Below are 20,093 nucleotides of genomic sequence, written 5' to 3' on the forward strand. Positions count from 1 at the left end.
CCAGGTCAGTATGTAAAAGCAGCACACATACTCTTGTTAGGCACACAGTTAACCCCTTTATTGCCCCTAGATGTTAACCCTTTCCCCAGCCATTGTCAGTGTACAATATGATCACTGTATTAGTGTCACTAGCGATGTCAGTGTCAGATAGTGCCAGATTGCCCACCACCCTATCACAGTCCCACTACAAGTTGCTGATCACTGCCATTACAGTATATCATCTATAGCTGCATACATTCCAGTATATATACACCATAACTTTTCCACAAACCAATTAATATACGCTTACTGGGTTTTTTTGTAGCAAAATATATTTTGGCCGAAATTTATGAAGATATTTTTTTTTTTATATAAAAAAGCAGGTTTTTTTCTTTTTTCACTGTCCGCCTTTTTTCTTTTATATAATGAAAAAAAAACAGTGGTGATCAAATATTACCAAAAGAAAGCTCTATTTGTGTAAATTACATAAATACAATTGCATACAGTGTAGCATGACTGCACAATTACCAGTTAAATTAGCGTAGTGCTGATTAGCAAAAAATGCTCTGGTCATGAAGGGGTAAAACCTTCCGGAGGTCAAGTGGTTAAGGACGAACAAGGCCTCCGTTTCGTGTTGTCTTGCAGAATTTTTTTATGCAATCTTTAGACAAAGAAAATAAGCAATAAAAAAAAAAAACAAAAAAAACTTTTGATCAGTGTTAAATTTTTAAAAAAGTGTTACTGTAGATACACATTTTATTCTTTAATTTGTTCTTTTTAAAAGTACACAAATTCTGATACAAAGCATTGCAAAGGTATTTGCAGATGAAAAGTGCTTTTTATTCAATTGTGCTCTTTTTTTAAATGTGACACTGAAAAAAATTACCAAACAAATTTTGGCTATTAATGATTAGTAAGCTACAAATAAAAAAATAATCTGTTATAAAAAAAAAAAAAGTCAATGGGAGAAAGGGGAAAAAGTTAAATAGGGCTGATTAGAATAAATGATTGATTAATAAGGGGTTAGAGACATTTTCTTTTTTTATTTTAACCTGCCGAGTTGCTTGGACTGAAAGCATCTGCAGAGCTAAGCTCATCCCTTTGATCTGCAGATCTGAAACAGTAGATACAAAAGTAATAAAGTTATAATCAGTAATCACCACGCTACTTTACAATGAGCTTCTGGGAGGTAAAAATAAAAAATTTGGAGTAAAAAGGCTTGCTGCTAAGCTCTGTTATGTGCTCCCAAACCCATACAAAAAAAAATGCATCGCTACCTTACTAATCAATAACGTAATAATGGTGGAACCCTTTACTGTATGGTATGCACAAAAGCATGAAAGCTATCCTATTCCACATTGCCTCATTCAATGTGCCATGCCATATGTTCTCTGTCCTATACTACCTCATTCCCTTTGTCATGTTGTACATTCCACACCGTTAATACACTACAGGTGGTAAACACCAGTGGCTTGTATCATCTTTAGATGGGTACATTCCCTAAATTACACCAGTAAGTGCTAGATATTTTACCTAGGCTTTTGGCTGCCTTTTTACATCCAGCACTTATGTGTACCCTGAAATTTACTGACTCAAATACTTCAGCTATGAATTGGCCGACTGGTCACATTATACGCGTCTACCATGTGTAAAATATAAAAATCTATATCTTTTCCAGATTAAGAATACTTGAATGCAGTGTGAAATGAATGCAGAGTACAGATGTTAGCAATAACCTTTATTTAGTTAATGCACAATAATCAAATGTTTCATTTGAGACAAAAACAGGAAAAACTGGAAGGAGAAGGAAGAAGGAGGAAATATACAAAGGTCCTGTGTGCCCACACTGCACAAGAAAGGGCCAGACCTCTGATGACTAGTGAGACCTTGGAGCTCTGGTGTGCAGGATGGTCAGCAAATGAAGGGAGCAAACTGGTTTGGTCACTTAACTTAAAAATCCCAAATATGACATGCTAATCCGAGAGCTCATCATCTAAGTTTATGTCTGTTGTATCAATATCTTCTAATTCCATGTTGTCCAAATCTTCCTCCAGGTCAAGGAAGGCCTACAAACAAGGAAAATAAATAGATTTAAAGTAATGTATAGATATGTATGCATAGATTCAATGTAGACTCAGATGATAGAGACCTGAAACCCAGAATGAGCCTACATGTGAGAGATTCTCACATGGTATCATTTTGGACAATTACTTAAGAGAATGTCCCTCCTACCTCAACCATTGTAAACATACCTACCATTTTGCCATTTGGAGGAATGGGGAAAAATGGGGATGTTGTTGGAGGGAAATTTAAAAGTAAGGTATTTAAATCCCTGTCAGGATTTTCATTTTCTTTTACCATCAGTGTCCAATTTGAGAGAAGTCCCTTCACTTCCTGCTTTGTAGACACAACAGGGAGGTGAGAGGAAATCCCATCTCAGACTGATTTCACAGTGTCCCAATTGGATATATGTCCCAATTGGATAATTTCCCCTTATTTCTGTTTTAGTGGCGACTAACTTTGAAAAGTTTCCCTCAATTTTAGTCCTGGTGATCATCACCAGGACAAATAGGGAAATTCCCCTAATGGGGACACAGGCAGTAGTAATAACCTGGCAGGGAGTTTAACCAGTCTATCAAAAAAAAAAAAAACATTTTGGCTTTGGATGCATTTACTACTTGCCTGTTTTCAATTATGTGGTACAGGTGGGTGGCTCCATCTGAAGTAGTTATCTTTGTAGTTTACCAGAAATATTGAGATGTAATCACACAGGTCTTTTGTTATCAAAGTGCATGCATGTCATTAAAGTGGTTGTAAAGGCTCAAGGTTTTTTACCTTCATGTATTCTATGCATGAAGGTTAAAACCTTCTCTGTGCAGCAGCCCCCCCCCCCAATATTTACCTGAACCCCACTGCGATCCAGCGCTGTGCACGAGAGCCTCGGCTCTCTGGGGACTCTCCCTCCTCATTGGCTGAGACAGTCAATGTCAATCACAGCCAATGAGTCGATGAGATGGGGGGGGTGAAGAGAAGAGGAGGCTGTCCTGTGCAAAACCATTGCACAGAGCAGGCAAGTATAACATGTTTGTAATTTAAAGAAAAATACAACAACTTGCCTTTAATATCCCTTTAATTTTACCAAATATCAACTTCCAATGCAAGCATTAGGCAATTCTCTCATTTTGAAACCTAAAGGCTCTTTCACATGGCGTGGTGTCCGCTCCATTCAGCAGGGGACCCATGAGCATATCCCCTGCTCAATCAGAGCCAAAATGGGAAGGATGTGAATTATTTTTACATTTGTGGCTGTGACTCCACAGTCCATTTACATCAGGCTACCTCTGATCTGTCACATTTAGCTCTGAAAAACAGAAAAAGACGCGGTTGGATTTTTTTTTCTGGACCTGCACAGACCTCGAGCTGGAAGGGGTGTAAACAAGTCCATTTACATTTGCCTATCCAAAGGACTGCATGCAGAATCCGATCAGGGCTGTCTGAAATACTGACAGGCAGAGCTGATTAGAAACGTGAAAGGAGCCTTAGGTTCATGGCTTTTAAGTTATCTGAAAATAGTGGGGGTGTATATATACACACACAATATATATTATGGCTGCACCAATACTGAGCATTTGCACAAGTACTTGCACGTGCAAATGCTCCAATGCTTGACACGATACCTGGCAGGATGTCAGTACACCCGGCGTCCTCAGCGTAGCAGGGGGGCCGGGCAGCCTCACAGGTGACTGGTGTGGCGGTGGGGGCAGTTACTGATCTCCCTGTATAGATTTTCTGACAGCCGCTTCTCCTCCTCTCCTCCCGTGGCTGTCAGGGAGATCGGTGCTTGTAACTGCCTCCACTGCCACACCGATCATCCGCGATTGTCCCCTGTCCCCCCCCGAATCCATCAGGATGGACAGCGGAGGAAGGAGCTGGTAAAATATATCATTTACTGTCTCCTTCCTTTTACGAATGCACCGTCCATTCATAACTGAGCATCGTAACCTGTGTTTACGATACTTCGATTTATGAATGAATTCGGCTTAAGTGCAGCTGAGGCTGCAGAGAAAGGGACTGGGGAATCTGTTTCCTCAGTCTCTTTCCATGTCTCAAAGGGGAGATGTCACCAAAGCAGGGTTGATATAAAAAAAAAAAAAAAAAAAAAAGGAAAAATCGTAATAAATATTTAACCACTTCCCGACTGCCTGCCGTACTTATACTACGGCAAGGCAGCTCTATTGCGCAAAATCACGTACCTGTAGGTGATTTTGTCAAGCAAAATCGCACGCCGATTGGCCACAGCGTGCCCGGCAGACGCAATGTCTGCCGGACCCCCACGATCGCTCTCCGCAGAGACAGAATGCCGATATGCCAATGTAAACAAGCATACCACCATACTGTAAGGCATGGACACTCTGATCTAGTGTTCCTGGTAATGAGGAACACGGATCAGAGTGTCCATGCAGTTAGCCCATCCCCCCACACAGTTAGAAACACACTGAGGGAACACTGTTAACCCTTTGAGTGCCCCTGATGTTAACCCCTTTCCCTGCCAGTGTAATTTATACTGTGTCAGTGCATATTTGCAGCACTGATCTCTGTAATAATGACACTGCTTCCCAAAAAAGTGTCAAAAGTGTCAGCTAGGTGTCCCATCTCTTCGCCGCAATCCTGCTAAAATTGCTGATCACCGCCATTACAAGTATAAAAAAAATAAAAATAAAAAATGCCATAAAATATCCCCCTATTTTGTAGACGCTATAACTTTTGCATAAAATTTACCAAAAAGATGTAGCAGAATACATATTGGCCTAAATTGATGAAGAAATTAGATTTTTTTATTTTTTTATTGGATATGTATAAAAAAAAAGTTAAAAATATATATATATATTTTTTAATTGTTCTTTTTTTGTTTATAGTGCAAAAAATAAAAAACGCAGGTAATCAAATACCACCAAAAGAAAGCCATTTGTGTGAAAAAAAGGACATCAATTTTATTAGGGTAGAGAGTCACATGACCGCACAATTGTCAGTTAAAATAACGCAGTGCCGTATCGCAAAAAATGGCCTCGTCAGAAATGTAAGGTGTCATGTTTTATTTTTTTAATATTAAAAATATTAAAGATACCAATCTATACATCACTCACCTTCTCGTCTGTGTGAGCTGCAGCTGAAGCAGAAGAGGGTACTATGGATTCAGGTGCAGCAGGGGGAGGAGTTACTTCTCTCTCTGTTTCCTCTTCCTGTAACAAATGAATAGAGCAAATGTTCCATGTTAGACTGCAAGCTACCAGACAAATAATACAACCCTGAGCCTACCACTTATCTAATTATCAAACTTATATTTTCATGCTTCCTTTAGTCTTAGTGCCACAAAAGCAATTATGTAGTAATACATACAACACTCAAGATGTATAATTCACAAATTCACACCAGTATAAAACAAATAATTAGGGTTTGATCCCAATTGCAGTACTTAAAGGCTTAGATCACCATTGTTGGGGGGGGGGGGGGGGGGGATAAATAATGAGTGACTATTTATGAAATGCATCCTGTAATAAATCAGGAGGCTGTTTATTCTTAATATTTTCAGATGTGCTACATAAAGTGTATGTCTGGGCAAAAAATATATATTGAGTGCACCTCTGTAGGACCTGCAAGGAATAAACATAAACCTGTTGATCTGTAAAGGTAAAAATATTCTTACGTTTCTGTTTGTGCTGAAATCACAACTGGGGCAGACAGAATCTGGAGCAGTTCGTTGTGCATGGCATCCAATGAGCTTCTATCTTTTTGTTCAGTGAAGTTTTTATAAATGAAAGATAGAAGCCAATTGGTTGCCACGCACAGCTTCTCCAGATAAACTCCCTCCCAATTATCTTTTCTGCTGTGGAATCCCTATAAAACAAAACAAAAAAAAAAAAAAAAAAACACAACTAGAACCAATAAAGTACAAAGTACTGTTGAAAACTCATCCACTCATAGTCCAAAGGACACGGGGCTCTACGGCAAATAAAACAGCATAACAAATGTAGACTATGCCAGAGAGGGGACAGTCAAAAGAGCCACTGGGAAATAGTAATCAAAAATTCAAAGAACGAACGGCATCAAAAAATATGTAATTTTAAATTTTAAAAATTCATGTCAAAAAACATTGAAACAATTCCTCCACCTTCCACCATCTAAAATGACAATCTTGTCAAAGTCTAAAAACTTCTAGATGCCATCCGTGCATACATACTCCCACACATCACATATCAAATCATATATATAGTCACTATGAAATGGAGGGGCAAGATGAAGCTGTATATGGTTGGGGGGATAGCCCTGTCAGTCTCAAAAGCCAATGTATGGCAAATGTTGGCAATTGGAGGCTGGAATGCCTGAAGAGCTGCAAACAATGGCAGGATCAAATGAGCATCATGCTAACAGTCAGTTGAAAATAGATAAATACTGCAAGGAAATGGCAAGTAACTATTGTCAACAACTGGATGTATCAAACATGGAGTATGATGATGATAATGGATAGCAAGTGGCAAAAGCCAACTGGGAAAACATCATCTGATGTATAGGACCCATAGGCACATAAACTGGCAAGGTAGGGGAATGTCCTATGCATACTGGAGAGGCAGGTGACAAAGCATGATTAGTGGCATTTTTACATATCCAGGAGTTGATTGGAGAGCTACATCAATCCGACAGACGTGCTGCCAGTGAAGTGAAAACTCCTTGTGGCGACCCGCCAATTTTTCTTGAGGAGACACCAGAACAGATGTGTCTATGAGCCGCTCCAGTGCATCTATGGTAGAAACCACTGAGTGTTCCTGGACACTACTGTCTCCAAACCTCGCTCCAGCAATCAGATCCATGCCATAACAGCCATACTGCACAGCGAGCAGAGGGATGCAACGGACAGCGTCAGACGCATGACGTCAACGCGTTTTGCTGGGGAACCCCACCTTCGCCAGGACGTGTCGCCCTCTAGTTGTAGCATGTTTAAATAAACCTTAAAATCCAGCCTACTTTTTTCATCGAGGAAAGTCAAAAGCACAATGTACATATTCAATCAAATAGATGCAGCGGTGGTGTTATATGGCTCATATCAATAACTTTTCATTTATAGAAACCCCATGGACAAACTGTCAATGTATTGCACACGTGGCAATCAACTACAAAAATTCCTGCTAAATTAAATATATTATCAAAATAAAAGGAGAATACTAGAATTTCCCAGGGAGAAGCTGGTCACCCAAAAAAGAAAAAACAAAAATAGAGGCATGTCCCATCTTATAGTATCACAAAGAATTAACAAAGAAACAAAAACAGAAAATTACAAAAAGAACTCAAATATAAAATACAATACTATTGCACATCCATGTACAATTAGAGGAATGTACACACAGATAGATGGAACCATACAAAGGGGAGGGGTCTAAGTAGCATCTAGGAACACTTGTAAATTGAGTTCCTTATTTAATCCCTTAGGCATTATTGCATTTAATTTATAAACCCCAAATTTTTCTTTTTTGAGAAGACGTTTTTAGACTTGGACAACATTGTCATTTTAGATGGTGGAAGTTGGAGGAATTGTTTCAATGTTTTTTGACATGCATTTTTCATTAATAAAAATTACATATTTTTTGGTGGAATCCCTATAGGCATCGTCAGCTCTGTCTATTGGACTACAAAACGGTCTATCCCCAGTCCCCTCTATCCCACTCCGCATGCACACATTGATTCCTTGTCAAAAGAAGTTTATTGAGTATACAATGTTATAAAGATACATAAAGTAAGTTTACAAGGATCTATAAAGTAAGCTCATTGTTTTACAGGAGGGTTTATATAGGTAAATATCATGAAATTTCAAATATTAAACATTGGGTTCACGTAAACCTAAATTAAAGATATATATCATTTCCTTAGTTACTTTTGTAGGTATTTAAATGATTTATACCTACTATACATATTGTTTACAAGTAGAGTGTACATAGGTCAAATAAATTCTGATAATGAGCTTTAATCGTAAGGTGGAGAAAAGGAAAGAGAAAGAAGAAAAAGGGTAGAAAGGCAGAGGTATGGTCCACAAGGTTGTCCCGCTCGTCAGTTTATTATTCTTTTTAGTTCTCTTTGAAGCCTTAGAATGGGTGTCTCTGTAAGTCATTTAATCTGTTACCATGGCAACAGGACAGAGTCATTGAAGTTTGACAGGAACTGTTGTTTTATCCAAGGATGCCAAAGTTTTTCAAATTTTGGAATTTGATTTTGATCGATGGCTACCATCTTAGCATGGGACATTGTATTATTCATTCTGTGAATTGTTTCTGCTAGTACCAATGTAGGAGATTTCCATGCCTTGGCCACTGTTTGTTTTGCAGCCGTTATTAGTTGGATCATAAGTTTGAATTGAGAGAGTGTTAACCATTCCGGTTTTAGATTAAGTAAAGTTAAATATGGATCTGGTTGTATTATTTTTTTTAAATATTTTAGATGCAATCACGAAGACTTCCTTCCAGAAGGTTTGGATTACTGGGCACGTCCACCATATGTGTAAATATGTGCCTATTTCTGGGCATCCTCGAAAACAAAGAGCTGAGGTATTAGGTGAATATTTTGCCACTCTAGCGGGTACAAGGTACCAGCGAGTTAGGACTTTATAATTTGTCTCCAGTGCTAAGATGTTGGGTGAAGATGACTTAGATGTGAGCCATATGTTAGACCAGTCCGTGTCTTCTAAAGTTCGTCCCAGGTCCTCCTCCCACCTCTGAACGTAAGAGGGTCTATTAAGATTTGGTACTCCATATAACTGATTATAAAGTGATGAAATTGTACCTTTAGCAAATGGATCTTTTGTACAGATTGATTCAAAAATGGATAATTGGGATAATGGTGTATCCCCCTTTAGGAATGGTGTATAGAAATTTTTGATTTGGAGATATCTAAATATCTCAGAGTTTGGTAGATCATATTTTTCTCTAAGCGATGGGAATGAAAGGAATGATTTAGATGCTATGAAGTCATTTAGTGTCTGAATGCCTGATGTTGTCCAAGCTTTAAAAGAATTTGGGTAGATCCATGCCGGATAAAAGGCCGGATTTCTGATAAAAGAAAGGAGAGGATTGTGTGGAGATTGTAACTGATATTTGGTTTTTAGTTTATCCCAGAGAGATAAGAAGTGTTTAGTTATGGGATTATGAATTTTAAAGCGGTCTTTAGGATCAAGCCATAATAAATTTGATATTAATAGAGGGTCATTTTCTGAAGCCTCTATAAATACCCATAATGGGATTTCCTGTTTTGCATGGTATTTGGACAGACTGGCCAAATGTGCCGCTCTGTAGTAGTTAGTAAAATTAGGGTATCCCAGGTCTCCTTTATTTTTGGGAAGATGTAGTGTGTGTATAGGTATACGTGGTTTAGAAGAGCCCCATATAAACGAAGTTGCTCTTTTTTGTACTATTCTCAAAAAATAGGAAGGAATTGGAATAGGGAGGACTCTGAATAGATAAAGCAATTTGGGTAGAATAGTCATTTTGATTGCATTAATCTTCCCCATCCAGGATAAAGGAAGTTGCGACCACTGTTTTATTAGATTTGTGATCTGTCTTAATACAGGAGGATAATTGGTTGAGAATAAGTCAGAATGAGAGGCTGTTAAATGAATTCCAAGATATGGGATTGATTTTTCTGCCCATGTGAATGGGAGTGCAGCCCTAGCCGGGATCAATTCCATGTTTGTGAGTGAAATATTAAGCACTAGGCATTTCTTAGGATTAATCATAAGGCCGGATAGGGCTGCAAATCCATCAAGAGCTGGTATTAAGTTAGGACCAGAGACCTGTGGTGATGATAGAAAAAGTAATATATCGTCTGCAAATATACATAATTTGTGTGTAATACCTCCTACTTCAATGCCAGTTATAGTTTGGTTTGTTCTGATATATTGGGCCATGGGTTCGAGTATAAGGGCAAATAATAAGGGAGATAATGGGCAACCCTGTCGGGTACCTCTTTCGATATTAAAGGCTTCAGATTTGTATCCAGCATATTTTATATAGCCTTTGGGTTTATTATATAATGCTTTGATCCATGTTAAAAAGTGGGGTCCAAAACCCCATTTTTGTAATGAATATTGCAAATATTGCCAGGATACTGTGTCAAATGCCCTCTTAATATCGAGAGATAGAAAACATAAAGGGATTTTCCGTTTTTTAGCAATATGTGCCAATAACACTGCCCTGCGTATATTATCGCCTGCCTGTCTATTTGGCATGAAGCCTACTTGATCTCTATGTATTAATTTTCCTATAATGCTATTGAGGCGTTTTGCTATTATTTTTGCTAATAATTTAATATCGAGGTTTAACAGAGAGATAGGCCGATAATTCACACAGGAAGTATCATCAGAAAGGGGTTTTGGGATCATACAAACAATTGCCATTAGTGTTTCTTGCCGAAAAGAATGTCCATCTAGAAGTTTGTTAAAAGTTTCAGTGAGAATGGGAGAGAGTATTTCTGAGAATGTTTTATAGTATAAAGCCGAGTAGCCATCTGGGCCTGGTCTTTTGTTAAGTTTTAGGTCTTTTATGGCATTAGCAACTTCATCTATAGTTATAGGCTCATCCAAACTGCTTTTTTGATTCTGAGATAACTCAGGTAAGGTTATTTTTGAGAAGAAGGATTCAGCCTCTGTAGGATTAAATTCATTGTTTGTCTTGTATAAAGTTGCGAGATGTGAGTGAAATTTATGGACTATTTTAACTGGATTACAAGTGTAAACATTTTTTGATAATTTCAAACGTATTGGTTTGAAAGATTTGTTAGTTGAATTTAATGCCCGAGCCAAATATGTACCTGGTTTGTTTGTATTCATGTAGAAATTGTGTTTGGAGCGTTTGAGGGATTTATCAACTGACTCAGTGAGAAATAGATCGTATTCCAATCTAGATTTTTCCAGATGAGATTTTGTAATCTGAGATGGATTATCTTGAAATGATATGTAGGCTGCATTAAAATTGAGTTCTAGTTTTTTTGCTAGATTTTTGCGTTCCCGTTTAAATAGTGCCATTTGTCTTTGTATTGTACCACGCAAGACAGGCTTATGAGCTTCCCACAGTGTTATTGGGGAGATGTCTGTTGTACTATTAATTGATATGTATTCCTTTAAAGCTTGTTCAATGGCCATCTGATGTAGTGGGTGTTTGAGCATTATGTCCGGTAAGTACCACGTTGGGTCATGCGCTTTTGGTATGGCTGAGGCTATAGTAGTGTATACTGCATTATGGTCAGACCACGGAATCGGAATTATATCTGATGCAATAATTTCTGGTATCATTCCTATTGTTAGAAAAATATGATCTATTCTGGTGAAGGTTTGATGAGGGTGCGAGAAATAAGTGAATTTCTTTTTCATTGGGTTACTTTCTCTCCATGAATCTACCAGATTGTATTTGGAAAGAAGTTGAGAAAAAGGTAATCTAGAGGTTATTTTGGATGGTGTAAAAGGTGATTTATCTAGAAATGGGAGTAGGATCTGGTTCGAATCCTCACACATTATCACTGTTCCTATTTTGTGTGTATTAATCACTTGTAATATATGTGAGAGGAATGGTGTAGGTTGTTTGTTAGGTGCGTAGTAGGAAATCACCGTGATTGCTGTATCCATTATATAACCCATGAGTATCAGGTATCTACCTTCTGGGTCTTTAATTTCTGATGATAAGGTGAATGGTGTGGATCGGTGGCACACATTGATTCATTTCCAAGCAAAAACAATGTTGCTGCCATATCAGGGATATGGGAAATGGCAAGGACATAATACTTACACCCACAGGTTGAACTGGATGGACTAATGTCTTTATTTAACCTTAACCCCTTCATGCCTAAGCCTTTTTCTGACATTTGTTGCTTACAAGTTAAAATCTGTAATTTTTGCTAGAAAATTACTTAGAACCCCCAAACATTTTATATATATATATATATATATATATATATATATATATATATATATATATATATATATATATATCTCTATCTATCTATCTAGATTTATATAATATATATATATATATATATATATATATATATATATATATATATATATATTTTTTTTTTTAAACATTTCTATTTGTTACCCGTTTAGAGTTACAGAGGTGGTCTTGTGCTAGAATTATTTCTCTTGCTCCAATGATCGCGGTGATACCTCACATGCAGGGTTTGAACACTGCTTACATTTGCGGTCGCGACTTACGTATGTGTTCACGGATGAGCACGAAGGGATGGGGGCGCTTTAAAAACATTATTTTTCTTTTTTTTTTTTTTTTTTTTTTTTTTACTCTGTCCCTTTGAAAAAAAAATTCTGATCATTTTTATTGCTGTCAGAAGGGATGTAAACATCCCTTCTGACAGTAATAGGCAGTGACAGGTACTTTTTATAGAGAGATCTGGGGTCTATAAGACCCCAAATCCCTCCTTTGAACTTAAAAGCATTCAAAACGCCAAGTTTGGCAGTTTTGAATACTGTCATTTTTTAAAATTTGGCGCCTTTAAGTCTTCTGTAAACCGGAAGTGATGTCATGACATCGCTTCCAGGTTACTAGATCCAAGACCCGACTGAAGTCGATTCTGGCTTCGTTTGGGTCTCCGGTCAGCCGGTGGACGTGCCCGCTGGTCACTCGAGCCTCTTAGTCGCATCTGTTGTTATCCCAAGAAAGCCAACCATCAGCTCTATAAAAACAGTACCGGGGTGATGCATGCATCTGCATGCATCACCCCGGTACAACCCCTTCAAGCCGAGACCGCATATTTGCGTACGGTCGGCGTAAAGGGGTTAAGAACTATGTAACTATGCCTCTAAAGACATGAACACTGTGGGGCCTGAAACGGCTTTTGAGATTTGGTTCTTGGGGTGTGCTTACATCAATAGAAGCTCCCAGTAGCTGCCCCTGAAAGAGCTTTTACAACCTTGGGGTAATGACATTACAAGGAGTAATAAAAGCAGATTCTTGCCTCAAACCAGGTAAATTAAAAATAACTATGTTGGGAGAGGGAGATTTGGGGTTAAATTTTGATATCGCTTGGACACACATATTAAAGTGAAAGCTTACCTTTACAGAAAATCTGTAATGTGAACTTACACTGGACCCCCCCCCCTCCCCTTCGCAGCCAGTCCCGCTGACCTAGAGTCCCGCCATCATCCGCTCTGACACATCGGATAGCTGCTTTACCGCCTGGGGATTTGAAATCCCAGCGGCTTTCTCTCCTTGCGCACTGACAGGATGGGCTATGCAGGTTCTGATTGGTCGGTGCTGACCAATTAGAATGCCTCCTATACGTACCTTTACGGTTTAGGAGATTAAGCCGAGGGGATTTCTAATCGCCAGACCGGTAAAGCGGCTATCCAATGTGTTCGAGAGGATGATCACTGGACTCCAGGTCAGCGGGACCGGGTATGATGAGGAGGGGGGTCCAGTGTAAGTTCACCTTACAGATTTTAACGTAAGGGTGAACTTACCCCTTTAGGAAACTGAAAACAAGTAATGGTCAAAATGACCCAAATTTTAGGCTAGAAAAAAAAAAAATAGGATTTTTTAAAACAGCTTACCTGTAAAATCCTTTTCTTTCGAAGGACATCACGGGACACAGAGCCACAGTAATTACTGATGGGTTATATAGGTATCACTGGTGATTGGACACTGGCACACCCTATCAGGAAGTTCAACCCCCTATATAATCCCTCCCCCTTGCAGGGATACCTCAGTTTTGTAGCCAAACAACATAGTGTATTAGAAGAGGGGCGGGACCTCTGTGTCCCGTGATGTCCTTCGAAAGAAAAGGATTTTACAGGTAAGCTGTTTTAAAAAATCCTATTTTCTTTCTCGAACATCACAGGACACAGAGCCACAGTAATTACTGATGGGATGTCCCAGAGCAATGCTACCTGAGGGGGGGGGAACTACGACCAAGTAGGGTGCAATCAGACCTGAGGACCCTGTACCGCTGCCTGCAGCACACTACGCCCAAAGGCGATATCCTCATGCCTTCTCACATCCACCTGATAGAATCTGGTGAATGTATGAACTGAAGACCAGGTTGCGGCCTTGCAGATTTGAGCCATAGAGGCCCGGTGATGCACTGCCCAAGAAGCACCAATAGCCCTTGTGGAATGTGCCCTGATCTGAAACGGAGGAATCTTCTGTTTCAAACCGTAAGCTTGAATGATCAACTGTCAAATCCATTTAGAAATGGTAGCTTTTGACGCTGCCTGTCCTCTACTGGGACCCTCTGGCAGCACAAACAAAACATCCGTCTTGCGGATCTGAGTAGTTGCCCCTAGATAGGCCTTAACTGCTCTTACTACATCCAACGAATGTAGAGATCTCTCTTCCGGAGAACAGGGATCTGGAAAAAAGGAAGGTAGAACAATGTCTTGGTTTAAATGAAAATCAGAAACCACCTTCGGTAAAAAACTAGGATGAGGGCGTAGTACCACTCTATCCTTGTGTATAATCAAATAAGGCTCCTTACAGGAAAGAGCTGCTAATTCTGATACTCTTCTAGCAGAAGAGATGGCCACCAGAAAAATTAATTTCCTTGTCAACAAGACCAAAGGAATCTGACTTATTGGTTCAAAAGGCTGTTTCTGTAACACAGCCAGGACCAAATTCAAGTCCCAGGGGTTTAGGGGCGCTTTAACCGGAGGATTAAGACGCATCACCCCCTGCATAAAGTTTCGGACCAAAGAATGTGAAGCAAGTGGCCGCTGAAATACTGATAAAGCAGAAACCTGGCCCTTGATGGTACTCAAGGCCAGCTTCATCTCTAATCCCATCTATAGAAAATCAAAGATTCTACCTATGACATATTTCCTGGGATGCCAACCTCTGGATTCACACCAGGTTATATAAGCCTTTCAGACTCTATGATAAATCATCCTGGAAGCTGGCTTCCTTGCATTAATCAAGGTAGATATGACAGGACCTGAGAGCCCACGACTCTTCAGAACGTGGGTCTCAATAGCCAAACCGTCAAATTTAGCGTTTGTAAGGCAGGATGGAACACTGGACCTTGAGATAACAGGTCTGGGCGTACCGGTAGGGTCCACGGGGAACCCACCGTCATCCTTACTATTTCTGCATACCAAGTCCTTCTGGGCCAAGCGGGGGCCACCAGAAGTACCGACTTCCTTTCCTGCCTGATCCTGCGAAGGAGTCGTGGTAGTAGCAGAATAGGCGGGAATGCGTAAATCAGTGAGATCCGATGCCACGGAATCACCAACGCATCCGTCCCGCATGCAAGAGGATCTTTTGTCCTTGCCACAAATCTGTCTATCTTTTTGTTGAATCGGGATGCAAAGAGATCTACATCTGGAACCCCCCATCTTTGGCATATGGCCCAAAAGACGTCGGGATGCAGAGACCATTCCCCTGGAAGTAACTGCTGGCGACTTAGATAGTCCGCCTGCCAATTCTCTATTCCCGGGATGAAAACTGCCGATATGCATGGCACATGCATCTCTGCCCAGACTAAGATCTGGTTCACCTCTTTTTGAGCAGCTCGGCTCCGGGTGCCTCCCTGATGATTGACATAAGCCACTGCTGTGGCATTGTCGGACTGGATCCTGACCGGACAACCCTGTAGCCTGATAGTCCAGGCTTTTAGAGCTAGATGTATCGCCCGGATCTCCAGAATGTTGATGGGTAAGGTCCTCTCTGTCTTGGACCATACCCCTTGGACCGCAGCCTGTTCCAGAACTGCTCCCCAACCTGACAGACTGGCATCTGTTGTTACCACCGTCCAGGTAACCGGTAGAAAGGATTTCCCCTTCTGCAGGTTTTCGGGTATGAGCCACCAATTGAGGCTCTGACGCACCGCATGCGACAGGTGCATCGGAAAGTCTAATGCCTGAACCTTCTTGTTCCAGGTCAACAGAATACTGTGTTGCAGCATTCTTGAGTGAAACTGAGCATAGGGAACTGCTTCGAATGAAGACACCATCTTCCCTAGTAGCCTCATACAAAGGCGGACTGAGGGACCCTTCTTGGTCCTTACTGTCAGAATCAGCTCTCTCAAAGCAGTGATCTTTGCCTGGGGTAGAAATATTTTCTCCTGGCTTGTATCTATAATCAGACCTAAATACCCCAGTCTTCTTACTGGTTTTAGGAAAGACTTTTCTAAGTTGAGGATCCAACCCAGGTGTTCTAGATACCTGACCGTGGTCCTCAAGTTTCCATTCAAAGAGGCTACCGACCGGTCTATCAAGAGCAGGTCGTCTAGGTATGCTATGACAGCTATACCCTGAGCCCTTAATCTGGCCAGAGGAGGAGCCAAGATCTTTGTGAACACTCGAGGTGCAGTGGCTATCCCGAAAGGCAGAGCCACAAACTGGAAATGGCGCCCTCCTACCTCGAAGCGCAGAAACTTCTGATGAGCAGGAAAAATGGGCACATGCAGATATGCATCTCTGATGTCTATTGATGCCAGAAATTCTCCTCCCTGCAGGGTGGGAACTACTGTTCGAATTGATTCCATGAGGAAGGATTGAATCCTTAGGAATCGGTTCAGATCCCTTAAGTCCAAAATGGGCCTGACATCCCCATTTGGCTTTTGGACCGTAAAAAGGTTGGAATAGAAGCCCAATCCCTGGTCCTTTGCGGGAACTATCATAATGACCTCCTGCGACAAAAGTCGCTCTAACGCTAGAAGGAGCGACTGCTTCTTCTCTGGGTCTCTGGGAACATTTGATCTGAGGAACCGAGGAGAAGGGAATTCCTGAAACTCCAGCTTGTACCCTAAGGTTACCGTGGAGACTACCCATCTGCCCTGGAAGTCCTCGTGCCAGAGCTCTGAGAACTGTCGCAGTCTTCCCCCCACTCGAGTGAGCGGGGGCGCCCCCTCATGCAGAGGCCTTAGTGTTTTGCCTAGTAGGCTTCTTTCCCCAGGACTTCTTTTGTCCCTGGGGTTGACTCTTGTCTCTGGACCCCGATGGAGGCGGCCGTCGAGACTGCCTGGAAGCTGAAGCCCCCGGCGCTGGGGAAAGAGTCCGTTTGAAAGAGGGACGCTTACTCATCTTCTTGACAGGTAAGAGAGTGCTTTTCCCACAAGAGATTCTCTTGATATAGTTATCCAAGTCCTCTCCAAACAACCTTGCACCACGAAATGGAAACCCAGCCAGTAGCTTCTTATATGGTGCTTCGGCTGACCAATTTTTCAACCATAGGATTCTACGTATATGCACCAACCCCAGTGAAAGACGGGAGGTTTGCACGATAGAATCTCTAATGGCGTCAACCACAAAGCATAAGGCCGCTGGAAGGTTAGCAAACCCCTGGGCCTGCTGTTCAGGTAATACTTTGATGACCTGCTTAACATGGTCTCTTAAGTATTGACAGACTCCAATCGCTGCTACTGCAGGTTGGGCCACTGATCCTGCTAAGGAGAAAACATCCTTCAATAGGGATTCCATCCTTTTATCTACAGGATCCCTGAGCATCTGAGCATTGTCTATAGGACAAGTCAGGCTATTATTTACGGAGGAAATGGCGGCAACAATAGCCGGTATTCCCCACATTTTAATAAACTTTTCTTCCATCGGATAAAGTGTTGAAAACTTTCTCGGCGGAAAAAAAAACGTTTGTCTGGGTGATCCCACTCAGAATAAATAAGCTTTTCAAGTAAAGTATGAACAGGAAAAGGATGTGCTGCTTGGAAAGGTTTCAGTGACCCCAAAGCAGAAGAGGATTCTTTAGCAGCTTCAGGTATGGGCAACTTAAATGTGGAGCGGACCAATCCAGTGAGGATCTGCACTAAGACTTTCTCCTCTTGGGAAGTCGCAGAGGGTCCCTCTCCACCTGAATCCTCCGAAGAGGAATCATCCATCCCATCCCGATCCTCTGAAAGGGATGCATCTCCTTTATCCCAGAGCTCCTCTGTCTGAGGGTCTTGGGGAACAGAGGAAAGCCTAGTGCGTTTTCTTCCACTGAGTGAAGACGTAATCACGGCCATTAATCTTTCCTCTAGACCATTAATGGTTGAGGAAAAAACCTCTTGTGTAATATATACAGGGGCTGAAGTGCCAGAAGCAGGTGTAGCCCCTGACCCCGATGGCTCTCCCTGGCTAGCCGTCCATGGCCCATCTTTAGGGGGGGAGGATGCTGCCGACAGGGGGCCCTCAGAACCTGAACGAGATCCCCTAGTGTCTCTGGTTCCTGGGGTGCTTGAACCTCTTCTACCCATAGTGCAAAGCAACGAGGTGTGAGGTATACAAATGAACACTGCCCGCTGAGCGATGTAGTCTGGCTAAAAGCCTTGCTACCCAATGCTCAGTCTGGTGTTACTTCAGTAAATGCTGCCTAGGAGAATGCCTGTGTCCCACCTTACATGCGACCGTCAGCTCTGTGTCTCTCAGAAGGCTGAGTGCACCTGTACAGAGTGCCTCTAATAGCCTGCAGCTGGCCTGAGTGGGAGTCTAAACACTCTGTGCTGACATCCCGCCCCCTCCTCTAACGCCCCCCCCCTCGAGTTTTGAAAAAAACGAGCGCTTCCCGCACTGCCGACTCTCCTGTCATGCTTCTGGAGAAAAGGCTGGGGATGGGGGGGGGGGAAGGAGGGAGACTGGTAACAAGATCTGCCTGAACGGCTATCTTCAGAGATGGTGGCCATTAGGCCGCAGAGCCCGGGTGGTATAACCACTTTCTAGACCCCTGTGGCCCCTCTCTAGCCTGGGGGGAACATTCAAACATGAGAAAACCCCTTTTCACCTTACCTGCTTGCAGCCTGCTTTGAGATGCTGGGACATAATCAGCACTGAACACCTGAGACAGTCAGTCAGCATGTGTAGGTTTGTGCTCTTGGCAGCCCCCGGTGGTCACAATAGGCATAGCATGCATTTACCTTAAAGGAGAAAAGCCACTAGAACTCAAAAATTCTGTGGAATCTCCTCTTACCTTATCCAGCCGCAGGGTGCTGTTTACACAGACCCAATCTTCACCTCTCACGGTGGGCTCCGTTTGAAAAAACCGTCAGAGACTGGGGCCCCCATCAGTAGGGGGATCCAACAGTTCTGGGACCGTAAAGCACCTCGCCAGAAATTAGGAAGTTTAAAGCCATTTTCTGATCTGCGGGGTCCAGCTCTCTAAAAAGAGAAGCATTACGGGTAAAACCTCGTTTCTTCGGACACGAGGCCCGGGTACCATTCAATTTGGCCATGAAAAGACACTTTGAATGGATCCGGTTCGCCTGGCTTGCCCCAGTATAGGATCTTAGGATATTCCCTTTGGAGCTCAGCACAGGACATCTTTACACGTCCATCACCTAAGACACTGGCGTAAAAACTGAGGTATCCCTGCAAGGGGGAGGGATTATATAGGGGGTTTGAACTTCCTGATAGGGTGTGCCAGTGTCCAATCACCAGTGATACCTATATAACCCATCAGTAATTACTGTGGCTCTGTGTCCCGTGATGTTCGAGAAAGAAATGGGAGTTTTGACTTACCTGTAGATTTCAAATATTGGAGTACAGTACTGGAATTTTATTCAAAGACCATGGGGCTACCTTTAGGTGACTGGACAAAAGCTATGCTGGGAACGCCTCTGTGCACCCTCATATAACACCCCCACTCACTCTGTGGGGCTCCAGTTTTATAGCAAGCAAGAAGGAAAGGCAGTACAGTGGGGTGGGGGTCGGTGTCCCGTACTGTAGTCCCAGATATGGAATTTACAGGCAAGTCAAAATTCCCACCATCTTATGTGTACAGTTGTGGCAGAGAACTTGTATTTATAGACCATGGGATATCCCAAAGAAACATAGCAAAACAGCAGCAAACAGACCCAAAGAAATCAAGGGTCAACAGACCTAAAACACTTAGATGAAACTTAAAGCACCATGTGACTGAAGCCAGCACCAACAGAGGCCTGGAGGTCCAGCCAAGTAAAACTGTGGGAAGGTAAGAGCAGAAGACCAGTTGGCGGCCTTGCAAACATGCAAAATGAATGCTTGATGCTAAAAAGCCCCAAAACACCAACAGATCTGGTGGAATAGGCCCTAACAGAAGGGTGGAACCCTTCCCTTGAGGACATGATCCCTGGAGAAGAGTTGCCTGATTTTTCTGATGAAAATGTTG

General features: G+C 41.8%; 1 protein-coding gene across 1 annotated transcript in view; it reads right to left on the reverse strand.

The window, feature by feature from the left end:
* Positions 1 to 1,702: 1,702 nt before the first annotated feature.
* COPB2 (COPI coat complex subunit beta 2) overlaps positions 1,703 to 20,093 on the reverse strand; it is a 52,292-nt gene continuing 33,901 nt past the window's right edge. Inside the window, exons 21-22 of the mRNA XM_073625798.1 lie at positions 5,124 to 5,219; positions 1,703 to 2,045 (exon numbers count right to left, since the gene is read on the reverse strand). Coding sequence (XP_073481899.1) covers positions 1,953 to 2,045; positions 5,124 to 5,219 — 189 coding nt within the window. The 3' untranslated portion in view covers positions 1,703 to 1,952. The remainder of the gene's footprint in view (positions 2,046 to 5,123; positions 5,220 to 20,093) is intronic.

The sequence above is a fragment of the Aquarana catesbeiana genome, linkage group LG04, assembly GCF_042186555.1.
Source record: "Aquarana catesbeiana isolate 2022-GZ linkage group LG04, ASM4218655v1, whole genome shotgun sequence".
NCBI classification, from domain to species: domain Eukaryota; kingdom Metazoa; phylum Chordata; class Amphibia; order Anura; family Ranidae; genus Aquarana; species Aquarana catesbeiana.